Genomic DNA, 17,969 nt, shown 5'->3' on the forward strand with positions numbered 1-17,969 from the left:
CTGTTGAAGGACCAGCTGGGTTAGTGTATCACAGAGGGCACATGGGGGCTTTGGAGTTTCTCTGTTAAGAAAGTGGTGGGAATTCCCTGGTAGTCCAGTGGTTAGGACTCGGCACTTTCAGTGCCAGAGCTCGGGTTCAATCCCTGGTCGGGGAACTAAGATCCTGCAAGCCATGCAGCATGGCCAAAAAAAAAAAAAAAGAAAGAAAAGTGGCAGCTCCCACAGTAGGATGGAGGAAGCTGGCTGAAGACAGTACCTCTCCCTCACTCACAGCCTCTCTCCCTGGACACATCCCAGACCGTAGACCCCTTCATCCTGGATGCCGTCACCTACTATGTTCGCATGGGCACCCAACCCATCTATTTCCAGATCTACGCAGTCAAGGTAAGCTTCCCACCTGGGGCTCCAAGGAGACCATGGCAGCCTGCTGGACCCCAGGACCCCACAACCTAAATACCCTGGCTCCAGGGAAACAGGGGGCCAGGATGCAAGTCATAAACTCATCCAGACATTCTTGGTTGTTAACTTTCTCTTCTTACTCTCTGGATGAGTCAGATAATTACTAACTCCTAAGGCCTCACGTTCAAGCAGAAGCAGGTCTTCTTCATGTGGAAGGTTCTCTCCCTTACCTCACATCCTCCCCTTCATCCTTGCCAACCCTCACGTCCTACAGCAAAACTGCCCTCACCTCTGCTCCTCTCAGCCTGATTGGGTGCTTCTCCTGGGTGCCCCTGTGATGCCCTGGGCATCCCTCTGACACCTCACTGCCACTTTGTCATATACCTGCAGATGCCTGTCCCTCCCCACCAAGACTCTGAGTCCCCTGAGATAAGAGACTGTCCTTTGTGTATCTTTGAATCTCCTGCTATTAACACCATAAAGTGTGTGTGTGTGTGTGTGTGTGTGTGTTTGTAAACCAAAGAGCGGGTCAGTGTGGGACTGGCTGGGTGCAGTGGGTGTAAAGTTAGAGCCGATGGTGAGGTGGTAATAAGTTCATGGCTTTGCCTCCTGGTCCCTCCACCTGCTCACTGTGTGATCGCGGGTACCTCTACCTCGCTAACATTCATTTTCCCCATCTTTAAAATGGGAATAGGGACTTCCCTGGTGGTCCAGTGGTTAAGACTCTGCGCTCCCAATGCAGGGGGCCCAGGTTCGATCCCTGATCAGGGGACTAGATCCCACACGCATGCCGCAACTAAGAGTTCCCAGGCCACAACTAAGAGTCGCAGGCCGCAACTAAGAGTCACAGGCTGCAACTAAAGATCCCGCGTGCCACAACTAAGACCCAGCGCAGCCTAAATAAAGACAGAAAGAAATATTAAAGAAAAAAAGAAAAGAAAAGGTGGGGCCGTCTCAATTGGCACAAGCCTTTCTCCTTTCTGGAAGGCAGGTGCAATGTAGGAGGTGGGGCAACCATTTAAAATAGGAATAGTAATCTTCACCCCAGGGTTTCTGTGAGAATTCAAATGAGTAGAAAAATAAATTAAAAGATAGGGGAAGATAAGGGCAAGGAAGTCGGCACAGGGAAGATTTGAGGGCACTTGGATTAAAACCCCGCATCCCAGGCTGTGGGGGTTAGCGGGGAGCTGCCTCTGCTGGGGACGGCCTCCTTCAACCTCCCTCCTCCCCGCCTCCCTCCAGATCTTCTTCAGTGACCTGAGCCAAGACCCTGCAGAGGACATCTTCCTCACCGAACTCAAAGTCAAGATCCAAGACTCCAAGTTCCCCAGAGGTGAGCATCTGTCTCCCCTTTCCCAAAGCTTACCCTGACTCAGCTCCTCAAGCCCCGCTTCCAGAAAGTCCTCCCACCTCTCACCTAATGGTTCCCCTCAACCCCCGTCCCACCTCTGCTGAATACCGGGGTGCTTTCCCCCCTCCAAGCCTGCCCAGACTGAAGGGCAGCCTGGCCCCCCCGAGGTGCTGCCTTTCCATCCCGGGACAGATGCAGCTTCAGCTCCACCTCAGTGAGGTGGGGAGCCAGGGCGGGAGGGACGGGGACCTCCCGCCTTCGTTCAGCCTCTTCTCGCTCCCTGCAGATAGTCTTTCACCCAGGAGGAGGGGCGTGGCCGAGGGTCCAGGGGCTGAGCTCTCCATCTGCTACCAGAAGGTCAGTGTGTGTGGCGTGGTCAGCAGGTGGCCCGGAGGCACAGCTGGAGGGAAGCAGATGTCAGGGGCGTCAGGGGGAGCAGATAGAGCCAGAGGAAACTTCTGCCCTTTTCTCGTGGCTGCCCCCAGAGTTTCCCAGCCTCCAGGGAGTTTTGCAGGGACGGGCGGGTTACAGTTGGCCTTCCACACAGCCAAGGAGGCGATCTGACCTAAGGAACAAGGCGCCGTCCCCTTGCTCAAAAATAGCCTCCTTGCTAGCTGACCCAACGTATGGGGGCGTAGTCCTTGGTCTGGAAGGCTGAAGTGCTCCCTGGGCTGAGTGTCCTGAGCCTGCGTCCTCTGGCTCCTCACTGGACATTAGTGACACGGCCAACACTCAGGGCAGGGGCGGGAAGCGGAGGATGGGGGGGAGGGGACAGAAGCGGGGCTGGTGACGAGGTGTTGTGTACCTCGTCCTGAGGACCCCCTTCTGTCCCTGCATCCCCCTACCCAGGCCCTGCTCAGCCACCGCACCCGAGAGGTCACCGTCTCCCTGCGGGCCGCTGGGCTGGTCCTGAAGGCCCTTCCAGCCAGTGACACTGAAGGTGGGGAGCTGGGTACGCAGAGCAGAGGGAGGGAAGGACACGCACGGGAAAGCTGGGGCGGCGAGGAGACAGGGCGGAGAGAGAGGAGACGGGGTGAGCCAGGGGAAGGAGGCCTCCCTCCCCGTCCCTGGGATCACGGAACGTGGTCGAACTCCTACCCGTGCTGGGCCCGGAGCTGGGCGCCAGGCTGCCCGGGTGAGGACCCGCCTGGCCTTCAGGTTGGTCACCATCGAGCAGCACTGGGTGAAGCTTCTGCCGCCGGAAGAGCCTGAGCTGGAAGGTGGAGGGACCACGCGGAGGGGCGTACCTGGCCTCGTGTACATGAAGGAGACGTGTGACTTTGGCAATAGCTCTAAAACAAGAGGCGGTCACAGAGCAGTGGGTCAGGAGCACAGATTCTAGAACCAGATGGGCAGGCTTCGAAGCCCAGCTTTGCCACGTTTCCATCTGTGTGACCTCGGGTTACTTGTGACCTCTCTACCTGTTTGTTCATTTCTAAAATAGAGACAAGATACTAACGTATGTGCATGTAGTAAACTGTAGCGTCAGCCCTTATTGTTAAACTTTGCTTTCTTCTGTTTCCTTTACAAAACTCCCACCCCACCCACCCCCGCTCTAACTCCTGAATCTCCTCCAAATTTTCCATCACACAGTCCTATCCGAACTGTTCTTGGATCTCTAAGAACCCTCCTTCGTCAGCAGGGAGGGGTAAAGCTGGGCAGCAGTCACACAGTAATGATTTTTGACACATTATACATTGTGAGGAAAGTCAAGGAAATGCTCTCAACATGTTGGGACAGATGCCCTTCTACAGCCCTCTGTCTTACACACCATCCTGGGCTAGGTGTTCCTGCCATTCTGAGCATGCCCAGTAGCTTCAGAAGAACTTCTTCCCATTGGAAACGGGTACAGGAGGAGGTGAAAGAAAGGATTTAGGTTGGTGATGGCTGCTATGCCTCAGGATATAGAAATGTGGATTCTCCAGGGGAGGGAGACGGATGATCTGGAGGGAACTGAGGCTTGGCGAGGACCAAGGTGGAGTCAGGAAGTAGGGGCTGAGCAGGGTGTGGGGAGGGGTTAAAAGGGGGCGGGGCGGTAGTCAAGGTGGGTTCATGTCCTTCTTAGGAGGTGGAATCTCAAGCTCCCCTACTTCCCTAGAGGCCCATTCACAGCCCCTCACCCACCATCTCATTCTTCCCAGTTTCAGGGCCCACCCACTGCCCCCCAACTGCTGCTCCCGATATAGACCACACATGCCTGAATATTAGCGTGACAGAGGTTGTCAAGACCTCCAACTTGGCAGGAAGGTCCTTCTCTGTAAGTACTGGGTAGAGTGAGACCTGGGGAGATTCAAGCAGGGTAGGTGGCGGGGAGCCCAGGGGGAGGGTTTCAGCGAAGGGGGAATGGACTCTTCTGAGCCTTTGCTGTTGAAGTGGGTCTTCCTGTTGGAAAGAATCTGCTTTCCAGTCAGTCTGTTTGAAATACTGAGCACCAACTGGCATAAGTAAGGTGCTGGAAGAGTTAAGGCCCCGCCCTCCACCTCCACCTGGACCGTCTGAGGACCTAAGACGTACCCAGATAGTACAAAATGCACCCAAGTTCTGGCGTCCCCTGCACACAGCAGCCAGACTCCCAAACAGCAATGGCCCAGCCTTTGACCATATCAAACCAGCTCTTTCAACCTCATCACCCTACCACCACCCCTTGCCCTTTGCCTTAACCCTTACTGATACTCACAGAGGGTCCCTTATTGATACAGACATAGGACCCGCCCATTTTCTCCCTATCTCATGGCCTCTCTGGACTTCACTGCCCTACTCAGCTGGGCTTGGAGCCCGTGATCATACCTGAACCACATTCTCAAGACAGCCTCAACTTCCCCACATCGCCTGCCAGGCAGACACTACCTTTAGGTCAAGCCGCCTACTCGGTCTGATGCTCAGGTGTCTGAGTGCTTCCGCGATATCCTGCATCCATGCAGGGCAGGGCCGCTGCACCCTCGTGACCTTCCACCTCATCCCGATCCTTGGCATCACTCAACCCTTTTCTCTGGACTCTTTTTCCTCAGCCAATTCCTTAAATAGCTACTGTTCTCCACTTCACTCCATGGCCCACTTCTTTTCTTATTCCCTGGACTTTCAAAACCACGTCCATGGCTTTAGTCCAAGTTGTTAAGGGTGCCCGAACCTTTATCTCCTGCTCTGACATTCATCCCTGAGTGTCTGACTCCTGCATTCAACTAAGTTAGCATGACTGGGTGTCCCACGACACCCCAAACTCAAGATATTCAAAACCAGAGCCAGTGCTTTCTAGTAGTTAGGAGCTCTCTAGAGCCAGACTGCCTGGGCTCAGATCTGGGCTCTATCATTTACCAGCTACGTGACTTTAGGCAAGTCACTCCAGCTCTCTGTGCCTCAGTCTCGTTATCTGGAAAACGGGGACAATAATGGTACCTACCTATCCGGTTGTTGTGAGGATTAAATGATGGTGATGTGTCAAGCTTCTAGAAGAGTGCTTGGCCAAGTCAGAGCTATATATATATTAGCGGCTGTTTTTATTTCATCCCCTCCTCCCCTGTGTCCTGTCTCTCATTCAGCGGGACCATCATTAACCAGTCACCTGTCCCAGAAACCTTGGAGTCAGCTCAGATGCCTCCTCTTTCTCACCTCCCGTGTCCACTGGTTTTCTCTCTCAAACACTCTCACACCTTTCCCTTCCTCTCCATCCTCCTTCTTGTGGTCCAGTGAGGTTGACCATCTGTCCCAACTTGCCAGGGACTAAGGGGTTTCCTGGGACGAATTGGTCACCCTTGGGCCAGACCTTCATCCACCCCCTTCTCCTGGACGAACTCTACAGCCTCCCAGCTGGTCTCCCCGATGTCATTCCAGTGCTTCTCCAAGCCACCCTCCATACCTCTGCCTGCGTGATCTTTCTAAAACAGAACTCGGACACATGACTCTGTGCTTAAAATCCCTCAACCATTTCCTACTCTCCAGGGCAGAAGGGCGGAGAAACTTCAGTGTTGCATAGCTTGGTTCCTCTTTCTCTCCATCTGCAACTCTGGCCACCCCTGCATGCACTTTACACGGGGGTATCTGTGATACTGAACCAAACCTGGGTCCTCTCGCCTGCACTCAGCAAAGCCAATACACTGACACCGGGTCGTGGCGAAGGAAAGTGCAGTGTTTATTGCAGGGTGCCAAGCAAGGAGTCCAGGGCAGCTGGTGCTCAAAACCACCAAAGTCCCCGATGGGTTTCAGCAAAGCACTTTTAAAGGCCAGGTGAGGGAAGGGCATCCCAGTGTATGTGATCAGCTGGTGCACAGTTCTCTGATTGGTTGATGGCGAGGTAACAGGGTGGTGTCACAGGGGTTAACATTATCAATCCTTAGGCACCAGTAGGTCTGGGGGCTACCTGCTCATGACCATCAAGTAGTTAATTTCTTCCATTTGGTGGTGGTTTTAGCATCTGTAAAACAACTCAGGAAATGTGCATCAGATACTGTTATCTAGGTACTTCAGAGAGGAGCTACAGCAGAGGATATGGGGGAGGGGGTCTGTCCGGGGAAGGTCCCGTAGTGTCCTGCTCGGTTACAGTTGGAAGTGTACTGGCAGACCTTCCTCTGTGCCTTTGTTCATGCGCTTTGCTTGGCCTGAAACCCCCTTCCTCCCTTTCTCTTCCCCATCTTCCTTTCATAACCCCTATTTCTCTTTCAAGATGAAACTCAGGTGTTATCTCCCCCAGGAAGCCCTTCCCTCCACCTCCTCCACCCCACTCCCTGTTCCCCACTCCCCGGAGAGCTAGGGACCCCACCTCTGTGCTCCCCCAGAGCCCTGGGGACACAGCCACTGAAGCATTTGCAAAACTGTCAATGACGTGATCTCGTGGCTCAGGCCCTATCTCCGTCTTTCCAGCACTCACCGTGGGAATGGCCCACAGCAGGAGCTGGCTAGATGTTCCCTGATCAGCTGACCCAGCCTCCACCTATGCAGGATCTCACCTGTAACCAGAGTTCATTTTTCCTGGGACAACCTATGCACTGGAGGAGTGCTCTGACGGGCTGAGAGCTTTGTATTGAGCTGAAATCTTGCAACAGGACAGCTGTGTATTTGAGCTTCAGGTTCCAGGGTGGACCCATTTACCTTTATGTATTTCCTCTTTCAAAGTCAGTTCCTTACCACAGTTTCTATTTTTAATGACCTCTTTAAATAACCTGGTTGTGAGCTTTTTGAAAATCTAAACTTACCACCCTAGCAAGTTCCCTTTTACCTCTGTACTGTCTTGCTACCTACAAGGTAGTTGCTAGTATTACCATATTTTTTTCTCAGTAGGTGAGAAGCAAAAGCACAGAGTGATTAAGAATCATGTCCGAGGTCACACGGCTAATAAGTGGCAGAGCCAGGATGAGAACCCCGGTGGTCTGGGTGTAGAGTCTCCCGGGAGATTCTTACACACTCTGCCCATAGACTCCTGGCAGCCAACCCCACCTTCCACCCCACAAAAATCCAGCAGAAATGCCTGGACATGCTTGACCCCCCAGGTTGAGGCTCTGTTTGTCCCTCTGCTGTTTGACAGCAGGAAAGTGGATCAGCCCTGCCTACAATAGGGAGCTTACGAAAAATGCCCAAGCCGGGGCTGGACTCCAGACCACTTAGATCAGAATTTCTAATTTTATGTTTTGGAAAGGTGACTCCAGGGTTGAGAATACTTGAATGAGATGGAGTTTAAGGCTCTAGAAACTCAAGTGCTCTGTGGTGGTGAGTCATGCAAAGCTGCTGTCCGCATGTGCTATGGGCCAGTGACCGGAAGGCCCTCAGTGCCCCACCTGGAGCCCAGGATGCTCTACATTCTCTGTCCAGGGGAGGGGTCTCTCGGGAGCAGCCCCCTCAGGTCACGGGTTGGAGGGCTGCCTCGGGGCTGCTTTCCTCTGCTCCTGGGTACTTTCTGGAGAAGCTGCGCAGGGCTGTGGGTGTGAAAGGTGGGAACACCTTGACCCGGGTTCCCCGTGCAGAGGATGTAACTAGCCCCATGGTACAAACTGGTACAGGCTTAGTCTGAGTCATGGGGATAGGTGGCTGTTTTCCAGACCCTCTGTCTCTGCCCCAGGGAAATAATTTTGTACGCAATCCAACACTGAGTACAGGGGTCAGGGCTTATAACAACCCTGAAGTATCCCCAAATTCCACACATAACATGCCTGTCAAATAGGAGGTGCTCAGGTCACTTCAGCACCTGGCAAGCTCTAGCTGTAGCATCCCAGGTTGTGTTTGAAATTAAGGACAACAGGTGGGAAAAAGAACTGCGGAAATGATGCGAGAGCCAAGGACCAGGGCAGCCTAGAAGCATCTTATGCAGGCTTGTCACTACTCAGGGTCACTTGCAAGAAGAGAGGCGGGACCCTGTGTACTGAACTGAAACACACACGACTCCAGGCTAGGAGGTGTTGGCTGGGCCATCTGTTACCAAGGTGATGCTCCCCAAGCTGTCTCTGTTGCAGACGGTGACAAACACCTTCCGGACGGCTAACATCCAGATCCAAAGCCGGGACCAGAGGCTGCTGACACTGTTGCTGGACAAGGACAGTTGCCGCATGTACAGGGATGTGGCCAGGTGAGGCTGGGCTCCGTGCCTCTGGGGCAAAGCTTCCCGGCTGCCGGCCCCGCCCCCGCTCCCGCTCTTGCCTCGAGCCCTGAACGCCTTGTCGGGGTGGATCATGGGCCAGGCAGGTATCCCTGATGGATGTGGACTCAGGTGATGACTTAAATCCAGGAAGAAGAGCAAATGACGGCTGACCTTGGGCAGTAGCTGAGATTAAGTTTTCCCGAGATTCTTCTACAAATGCTCAGCCTGCAGCCCTCCTGATCCAACCCCCTGTGCTGGCACTGGCCCCCCAACACAGGCTGCCCTTCTGTGGCAGCTACGACCCAGTTAACACGACACTTACTGGTGTCCCCCGGGGAGGTGTATTTGGGTCAGGCAGGCACACAGGGTGACCCATTCCGGCGTATCCTCCTCTCCGTGCGTTCACCCCAGGCTCAGGTGCTCTTTCTCATTCTGACTCTTCCTCTTCCCTCTGCGGAGCCCCCTTGTCTAGACCCGACAATAAAGGGGCTATGTTTAAAATGCCCAGGCAGATCTGACCCCTGAGATGGGTCTCCTGAGCTGGCCTCTCTCCGCCCACAGGTTCGAGGTTGCTCCCTGCCCAGAGCCGTGTTCTGGGGCCCAGAAATCCAAGGCGCTGGGGCTCAGGTCACACCAGGAGGAGATGGAAAGGACCAAAGCCAAGGCCAAGCCCCTTCTAATGCCCATCAACACGTTCTCTGGCATCGTCCAGTGAGCCCAAAGGGGCTGCAGAATCGCTGAGTCTGAGAGCGGCGGGCCCGAGAGGAAGGATACACTACCCCACCCGCCCCAAACACTCACACCAACGACTAGAACAAGGCTCCCTGGGGCGGCTTCCAGCCACATCTAAAAGCCAGCAAGTCCCAGGAGCACAGGGGGCTGGCCGTGGCGTGTGCGACGGAGCAGGGCCCACACGAAGGGCCGAGGAGGCCCTGGCCAAGCCGTGCGCGCAAAGCCCAGCTCCTTGCGCCTGTGTCCACTCCTTCGTGGATTTCCAATCGCTGCCTCTCCCACTCAAGCTCCCCACCCGGCCCTTAAAACCAAGGTGAGAGCTGCTGTCTCATGGTCTGGGGCCCCGTGGCCTGGGGCAAACAGGACGTGGGCAGCGGCAGCCCCTCCCGCCCAGTCTGTTCCCTTCCCTCTAGCGGGCCACTGCCCACCTCGCCCACTCCCAGGCAGGCGTCTCTCCCGGTTGAGAGGAAATGTCAGATTCAATAAATGCACACTCAAGTCTTTCTGCTCTCATCTATATCGAGCAATACTTGTGTTTTAGTAGAGAGCAGAGACACTACGTAGTCTAACCTAATGACTCTGCTTAGGCCCAGGTAAGAGCTTGGTGAAACATTCACTGGTGTGTTCTGTCCACCTGCCCGGCCCCCTCCTCGTTCGCGTTCACTGAGGGCCTCTTGACCAGAGATGTCCCCAGAACGGAGGTGGGAGTGCAGGCTCATTTCAGAGGAGCCAGAGATTAAAGACATCAAAATTCTTGGCTTTTGAGTTCAGATGTTAAGTCCAGATGTTATCCAGATGTTAAGTCCATACCTATCACCTGGGCAATCCCAGGGGATGGTGGCAGTGGGATGGAAGAGTCCCTTCCAAGTTTGGGACCTAAGAGTGGAGAGGTAGGCACTTCACTTTTGGCCTTATTGCCCTGGGAGTGGGGGCAAGTCTCAGAGCACATTCTCAGAGCCCAGGGGCATGGTGTAAGAGGGGCTGCCTGGGGGCCTAGGCAGATGGGCCCAAGAGCAAGCTTAAAGAGAGTCCCCGCACCTCTGTGGGCACAGGAAGCAGGTACGGTTTTCCCCAGGTAGTTGAAAGCAAACAAGCCCAAGGTAAGAGGTGTAGCCGTGAGTGGCTACAGGGACCACAGGACCTGAAGCCTGGATGTGGACCGCAGGCACCTTGATGGACACTACGTGGCGAAATCCCTGCCCCTCAGTGGCGATCCACCCTGGACAGGTAAAGACCGAGAAGTTGATGGATGTGCGGTCCTCCACCGAAGCTGCCCCTGCGGAGCCCAGGGAGGAGAGGGACTAGGGACAGCCCTGAATGTAACTGAGGTGGTTTTAAACGGGAAATGACTGATACCACTGAATTTGAGTGAGTTTATCTGAACATGGCTAGATTTTCTTTTTCTGTCATTGGGGTTATGTAAATTGATTCATATCAAGTTGGGCAACAAGTACTAGGTTCATGAAATAAACAGCTGCAGGGTTTACCAGCTGTTAGAGTTAGGTGAGGGCTCTGGGCCTTCTCCCCCAACAATCTCTCCACCAGCTTACAAAGAAAGTATAGACCAAATTCTGCTGCACACTCAGATATGCATTGGCAAGTAGCCCTCCTCATCCCCACCCCCAGTCAAATTAGGTGCTCCGAACAAACCTTGCTTGAAACATTCACGCAAGGACACTGGGTGGCTGGACACTGGGCCATCTCAAAGTAAAGTCTTCCCTTCCAAAGGGTCTGGACTGCTGGAATCTCCGGATTCTTAATCCTGTTCACCAAGGGAGGAAATGCCTCCAAAAATTATAAACAATCCATGTGACTTGGACACCACGAATTTCACCAATGAAATTTTGCCAATATCTCTCGGGATAATTAATGAATCCACTTCCGTTGATCTGAGATCATTAACGTGCTTATATTCACTGCCTCTGGAGCATGACTTTTGGATGAAATGTTAGCTAACCACCTCTGGCGTGTGTATTCCCCAAATGGACAACTAGGCACTCTCAGGTGTAGAGTAAAACGATCCAATACATGCGTAACGTTGGCCGGCGGTGGGCTTGAGGGTGGGTGCTGGACGGGGCTGCCTGGAGGAGCTGCCACCTCGAGACCACCCTCAGCTCTCAGTCCCTCTCTGGGGATTGTCTCCACTGAAGAAAACTGTGTCACCTAAGGTCGTGCCTCTTCCAGAGGCAGCTCACATCCAATCCAACAGTTCTAGGCCCTGGGGACAAAAATAGCACTTTGATTCCAATGGAGACAGACAATCAACAAGATAGAGCCGTGAAAGAGAAACCGGTAGTGTGTCTGACAGCGATGCGTACCACGGGGGAAAATAAGCAGGGAAGGGGAGAGTGCGAGTCTGGGGAGTGGGGGGGGTGGTTTGTCAGCGAGAGTAGACAGGGACGGTCCCTGAGAGAAACAGGGTCGTCCTTGATTAGGGGGCCCATGAGTAAAGACCTAAAGAACTCGCGGCAGGGGGGCATATCATGAATTCCACTCTCGCTGCTCCCCAGCCAAGTTCTACTTGCCTGAAGCAGTTCAGGGATCTAACTCAGCACCGTGGGCTACGTGGGGGCCCTGGGGGTGGCCTCGAGCGCACCCTGCAGGCCTCAGCCCGCGACCCTCCCGCACCTGCGCACTTCTGGCAGGTGCGGCGGCGAAGGCCGTGGGGCGTGGCAGGTGCGGCCCGCAGGTGCGCCGGCCCCGCCCCTTAGGGGCGGCGCCCTCCGGGCGGGGCCACTTCCGGGCCGGTGGCCGGACGTGGTGGGGGGGGTGGGCGGCCGTTGACCCGGTGACCGCGGCGCCGCCGGAGGCTGGAGGTGCCGTGCGGCTCGCTGCCCGCCTCCCTTCAGGGGACGTGATGCCGCGCCCACCCCGCGCCCCGCCGCGCCCTCCGCCCGCCCGGGTCTGACGGAGCCGGGCAGCCATGAGCGCCAACCCCCAGTGGGACATCAGCAGGGCGCTGGGGGTGGCCAGGTTCTTCCATCTGGTGTGCGGGGTCCGGGATGCCTGCGTGACCCCGTTCCTGACCCTCTACCTGCGGCAGCTGGGCTTGGCCGCGCCCTGGGTGGGCATCCTAATGGGAACCAAGCACCTGATCGCAGCCTTCTGGGCTCCCTTCTGTGCCTTCCTGGCCAAAAGCTACCAGAAGCGGAGGGTGCTTCTGATAGGCTCGCTGCTCGGCTCGGTGGGAGCCAGCCTGTTGATGGTCCTGGTGCCGCCCTTGGACAGAGACCCAGGGTACCGCTCGTGTAATGGAAGCCACAGTGTGACCGCCACGGTCCCACCACCGGGGGTCGCACTCACTGTGAACGTCACCTCCGCCCCAGAGCCAGCGCCCAGCCTCCCAGCCGAGAGGAGTACTGGGGTCGCCCCAGCCGATGGCTTCAGAGGAGGGCCTGGGGAAAGTGGCCAAGAACCTTTCAGTCATCTGCCCAGCTCCTTTGTGGGCTCCATCCAAGGAACGAGGACCACATCCCGAGTTCTCCTCCATCCTATTACTTCAAGAGTGAAAGATACTCCCCAGGACGGTGGTTTTAGGGTGGTCAGTCCTGCCCTCCCTTTGCTTGCTGGGGTCACGGCATTGGCAAGTCCGGCCAACCAGTCGGCAGCCAAGGGGATGGCGGGGGCCCTCGACCTCTCCTTGGAAGGGTTGCAGTGGACTTTCATCCTCTCCCTGGGCTCCATGGTGTTCTGGGAGCTGCTGACATCCCCTCTGGAGCAGGTGGCAGATGACAGCCTTTATGAATACCTGGATTTTGTGGACGCCACTGACCGCTACAGAAGCCTGTGGATCTGGAGGCTGCTGGGCATGTCGGCAGGCGTGTGTGGCATCTCAGCCTTGGTGGGGCAGCTGGACTGCTTCCTGACGACAAATGGCCCCCGGGGTGTAGTGCACTTCTACGGCTACTCACTGGTCAGCACCCTGGCTTTACTGGTGAGCATTGCCTTTCCCGTCCCCGTCTGCAGGCGGTGGGAGCCCAGCTACAAAATGGTCAAAGCCCTGTCTCTCGTAGGCGGTGACCCCCGCCTCATCACCCTCGCCCTCACTGTCTTCTTGATAGGAACCGCCACCAGCACCGTGCAGAACTTCCTGTTCTGGCACATGAAAGACCACGAGAGCAGCGAGCTGGTCATGGGCTTCTCAGTGGCCCTGGGCTTGCTGGGGGAAATTCTACTTCATCCTCTCAAAACTCCGTTGCTTAGGAAGCTTTCCAGGGTGGGCACGGTGGGGCTAGGGCTGGGCTGCCTGGCGGGGCAGCTGCTGTATTTCTCTTTCCTCTGGAGCTGGTGGTCCGTCCTCCCCGCTCAGATCTTGAGCGCCATCAGCCACGGGGCTCTGTGGTGGGCAGTCGGGGCCTCCATAGAGCATCTGGCCACTCCAGGAACAGAGAGACCTCTGAGTGCCATGTTCCGAAGCCACTTTTACGGGGGCGGGGCCAGCCTGGGCAGCTTCGTGGGGGGCTTCGTGGTGATGCGCTTCAGCTTAGCTGTGCTCTACCGGTCCTGCTGCGTGGTCCTGTTGCTCTGGCTGGCCTTGTTCCTGTCCATCCAGCCCAGACTGCCCCAAGAGCGGAAAATCAACTACTCTAAGCTGCTGGCCGTGGAGGCCAGTGACACGAGTGACTCTGAGCAGGGGACCGAACGGGACTGGCTTGTGAAGGCCATGAGGAACGAACACTCAGACTGGAGGGGCTGAGAGACAGTCAGGATGTGCTGATCTGGGAAGGAGCCAAAGGGATGGACAGCACTTAGCCTGCTGAGGGCAAACCCCACGAGTCCTGCCAGGACGGCAGGGAGCCTGGGGAGAGAGAAGCATGTCTGTGCCAAAGCCCCACGGGATCATCTCATTGCATGATTTTCTTTACTTTTGTAGTAAAAGGAGATTTAACTTTTGGCTGTTCAGTCTTTTTAAAATAATGGAGCAAGAATACATTTGCTAAAAAACAAAAAATTTCCCTTTGTGGTCGCTCTTTTTTGGCGTATGCGGTTTGCAAGAGCTTTGCGTGGTGCTGTTGATTTCAGTCACGGCTGAACTGCTCAGGTGAAACTGACGGGGCTGGGAAGGCGATGGAACTGCAGGACTCAGTCGGCGGAGGGGGCAGCAGGCTTCGATGAGTCATGTACATTCCTGTGGATCCTAAGGCTTGAGCCCGAGCCTGTAAAAGCCATGCCGTGGGCAGGTAAGGATGGTAATGAGAACCGAAACTCTTCTCTCTGTCTCTCTCTCTCTCTCCACTGATACACAGGTGCCCACACTCACACCCAGGTACTTAAGTCTCCAAGAAGAGAAAATGATGGAAAGTGTAATGTGTGTTGGGGGGGGATAGGGGGTGGAGGTGAATAGGTTTTCATTCTTACTCTCAGATGTGTGCGTCACCAAAATAGGATCCTTAGAGTCGTCTTCCATACTTAGATGAGAGCAAGAGCCATTTCACGTCCTTTGGACTCCCATTTTGCAGGCTCCACCTCTCAAGAGCACATGGAGATTTTTTGCATCTGCTTCGTGAGGGTGCGGCAGCCTCCTTAGGGCTAGGATGCTAGTACCTGTGCCATTGGACCTCCCACAACAAACCTATGAATAAATCAAAGTTGTTCACTGCATTTTACAAGCAAGAAAACAGAGTCTCAGAAAAGTCACACATTGGGTCACTGGCAGAAACACCTCCAGAGCCCTGATCTCCTTCCCGCAAATCTGGTGCATTTTCCGCTATGCCAGTAGTTCCCAAGGCTGGATTCAGACACCAGCCACAAATTCGGGGGTCCCCAGGGCCACCCTCACTTCTGACCAACTGGCTACAAATTTGGGGTTCCCACTTTCCCCCTCAGGTTCAATAATTCACTAGAATGACTCACAGAACCTATGAAAGTACCACACGAATGATTACAGTTTTATTATAGCCAAAAGAGACAAACCAGAACCAGCCAAAAGAAGAGACACATGGAGTGAGGTCTGGAGGGTCCCAAACGTGAAGCGGCCACGTCCTCTCTCCACGGAGTCAGAATCCACCACCTCTGAGCCATGGATGTGTGCAAATACATGGAGCATCGCCATCCCGGGAGACTCTGGCATCCGTGGTTTCCATTACATCAGCATGGTTCATTGAGTCATTGGTCTGTGACTCAATCTTCAGCCCCTGTCCCCTTCCCAGAAGTCAGGCTGTTGTCACATGGCTCAAAGCCCCAAACTTCTATTTAATCACGTGGTTGGTCTTTCTGGCACAGCAGTCCCCTTCCCAGTATCTCATTAGCATTAGGGTCCCTCACTAGTTACTTCATTAACATAAACCAGGGGCCCTCCTGTAGTCACGCATCAGCATAAACACAGGTGTGGTCCAGAGAGACCCACCAAAAATAACAAAGACACTCTTATAACTCAGGAAATTCCAAGGATTTAGAGGCTGCCTTCCAGGAACCAGGGACAAGGGGCAGCCAGCAGGCCCAACAGAAAACATATACACACACAGAACAAGACAAGACAAGCTGAATGTCAAGTGAGAAGTTCAAACAGTGTTTCAGGAAGTGTGGGGCAGGCGTGATGGTTGAATGCTGGGAGAAAACCTCATGGAGATGATGAAATAGGCCTGCATATTGAAGGAAGGATCGGGTCACAAAGACTTAGACCTCAGAGGTGTGACTTTTACGCTAGTAACCAGCCACTAGATCAGTTCAACATCATAAAGTTAAAAGCAAATGAAATCCTTAGCTCGCAGCCTCGTGGCTATCAGAGATACTGAGTTCTAACACATCTTAGTTCCGGCTAAGAGGAAAGTAAATATTGGATGAGCCATTAACCTTTCTGCTCGGCCTTACTTAAACCTTCATTTCCCAGGTGAGTTTGCAGAACACTTGATTCTAGCAGGGAGGGGGGTGGGGGCATTAAAAAAGAATTCTGTTTCAAACAATTTAAGAAATTATGTAAATGATGTCACCTCTTAGAAACTTACAATACATATTAGCAATGAAAGACTCTGGAAAGCCCTATAGCCGACAAATTTGTTTAACTTTGTTGGCCCTGTAATTCCCCTGACATAACATGTATCACAACCTTCTTCCAGGTACACAAATCACTATCTTGCAGAATTAGTGTTCCCTAGAAGAGACTTGGAAAACACCAATGTTGGTAGTTTTCTGTGTGACCTTTTCGACTCAGGGACAAATCTGGGCTCCCACACCCAGACTGACAAGAATCGAGGGTATCCGTGCTACAAAGCTATCTCATTAAGTCAGAGCATCCACTCATTTTACAGGTGAAGCAACTAAGGCTCAGAAGGTTAAAATTCAAAACCAGATCTGTTTGAGCCCACCTGCTCAAGCTGTATGTTGAAACTGGCTCAGATAAGTGGAGAGGCTATTCTACAAGGGTAGCGGGTGATAACCAGGCAGGGGTATGGCGGGGACAAGACACTAAACTTGCTTGTGGATTTTGTATGAGGAGTTGTGGAAAATAGGCTGGAGACATGGGTTGGAGTCAGATTGTGGAACCCTCAATATCACCCTAAGGGAAAGGGAATTCACACAGGTTGAACCATGCCCGCCCCCTCTGTTCCTGACACCTGCACATGTCACGCTCGTAATTCTCACCACACAAATGCTCATTTTACAGCAGGGGAAACTGAGGCTCAGAGAGGTTAACCGACTTAGCTGCTCAGGGTCATGACTATTGGATGGTGGAACATAGCTTGAACCCAGATCTGACCACTGCCAATCTCATGGTCCTTCCTCTGAATATTCACGCTGCTTCCCGGAAGTGAAGATTTTACCAGCCAGTTGAGAGGCACCGAAAGTTTAGACTGTCTCTTGCGGGTTGCACTGTGAACAATGGGTCTGGGTTGCGGGAGCTCCATCAGGGCTGCGACGTCTGTTTTGGACAGACCATTGCAATTGTCTGGGCAGGAAGGGGGCTGCATCTCAGAAGCATGTGATGATTTAATGATGTGACAATGTATGTGCCACGGATTGAATTGTGTCCCCTCCAAACTCATATGTTGAAGCCCTAACTGCCAATGTGATGGTATTTGGAGATAGGGCCTTTGGGAGGTGATTAGGGTTAAATGAGGTCATAGGGTGGGGCCCTAATCTGATGGGATTGGTGTCTTTATAAGAGGAAAAGGAGACACCTGAGAGCTCTCTCTCCCTCTCCCTCCCTCCCTCTATCCCTCCCTCCCTCTTTCTTTCTCTCTCTCTCTCCCTGTCTCTCCACCAGTGCAAGAAGAAAGGCCATGTGAGGACACATGGAGAAGGCCACTGTCTACAAGCCAGGAAGAGAGGCCTCACCAGAAATTGAATTCGCCAGCAATTTGACCATGGACTTCTAGCCTCCAGAACTGTGAGAAAAGAAATGTCTGTGGTTTAAACCACCCAGCCCATGGTATTTTATTATGGCAGCCGGAGAAGACTAATGCAGTATGCAAAGGAGTTTCAGAGATGGAATCAACAATATGGCCCTTGGTTATTGATCGACTAATGATGTGGAGGTTAGGGAAGAAGGAGGTATCAAGGATCACGGATGATTTTGCAATTTTGAACCCATGTGATGAGGGAAAAAGTCTGTAGAAAGGGCAGAGTCCAGAATGACAGAAAACCAGTGCCTATGTCATAAAAATGAAAGACAATACAGAAAAAACATTACTCCTAAGCCTGCTAGGTCCCTTCCACAATGGATGACTGTCACCAAGACCAGGGATATGGCTGTTTGGTGATACTTGTGATGTGAGGCAAGCAGAAGACATTTCCAAAATCAGAGGGCTTTTCCAGAGCAATGTTCAGGAAACCTGACTCTCTTTTCAAGTCTGGTTGGGAAATAGCTTGGAGACATGAGTTTGGACTGGACTGCAGTTCCTCTGGACCCTGGGAGCCTGTGATCTGTGATGGGAGGGTGATGTGGTGAGGTGTCTTCTGTTACAGAAGTGAAGCTTAAGATGTGAC

General features: G+C 53.7%; 2 protein-coding genes across 3 annotated transcripts in view; both read left to right on the forward strand.

Annotated features, from left to right (window-relative positions):
- Positions 1–9,547, forward strand: part of PIK3R6 (phosphoinositide-3-kinase regulatory subunit 6) — a 46,351-nt gene extending 36,804 nt beyond the window's left edge. The window contains exons 14-20 of one of the 2 annotated variants that reach the window (XM_061175447.1): positions 274–384; positions 1,642–1,732; positions 2,037–2,107; positions 2,600–2,690; positions 3,892–4,007; positions 8,188–8,300; positions 8,874–9,547. In XM_061175447.1, coding sequence (XP_061031430.1) covers positions 274–384; positions 1,642–1,732; positions 2,037–2,107; positions 2,600–2,690; positions 3,892–4,007; positions 8,188–8,300; positions 8,874–9,027 — 747 coding nt within the window. In that variant the 3' untranslated portion in view covers positions 9,028–9,547. The remainder of the gene's footprint in view (positions 1–273; positions 385–1,641; positions 1,733–2,036; positions 2,108–2,599; positions 2,691–3,891; positions 4,008–8,187; positions 8,301–8,873) is intronic. The other variant, XM_061175448.1, reaches the window with a different exon arrangement.
- Positions 9,548–11,819: 2,272 nt separating this feature from the next.
- Positions 11,820–13,960, forward strand: MFSD6L (major facilitator superfamily domain containing 6 like). Its single transcript, XM_061175974.1, has one exon. It carries the CDS (start codon positions 11,968–11,970, stop codon positions 13,738–13,740), a length of 1,773 nt encoding a protein of 590 aa, XP_061031957.1. The 5' UTR covers positions 11,820–11,967; the 3' UTR covers positions 13,741–13,960.
- Positions 13,961–17,969: the final 4,009 nt, after the last annotated feature.

This window comes from Eubalaena glacialis, chromosome 19, assembly GCF_028564815.1.
Source record: "Eubalaena glacialis isolate mEubGla1 chromosome 19, mEubGla1.1.hap2.+ XY, whole genome shotgun sequence".
NCBI lineage: Eukaryota > Metazoa > Chordata > Mammalia > Artiodactyla > Balaenidae > Eubalaena > Eubalaena glacialis.

Coding starts and splice junctions, on each gene's coding strand:
- MFSD6L (XM_061175974.1), top strand. CDS start 11,968: ATGAGCGCCAACCCCCAGTGGGACATCAGCAGGGCGCTGGGGGTGGCC.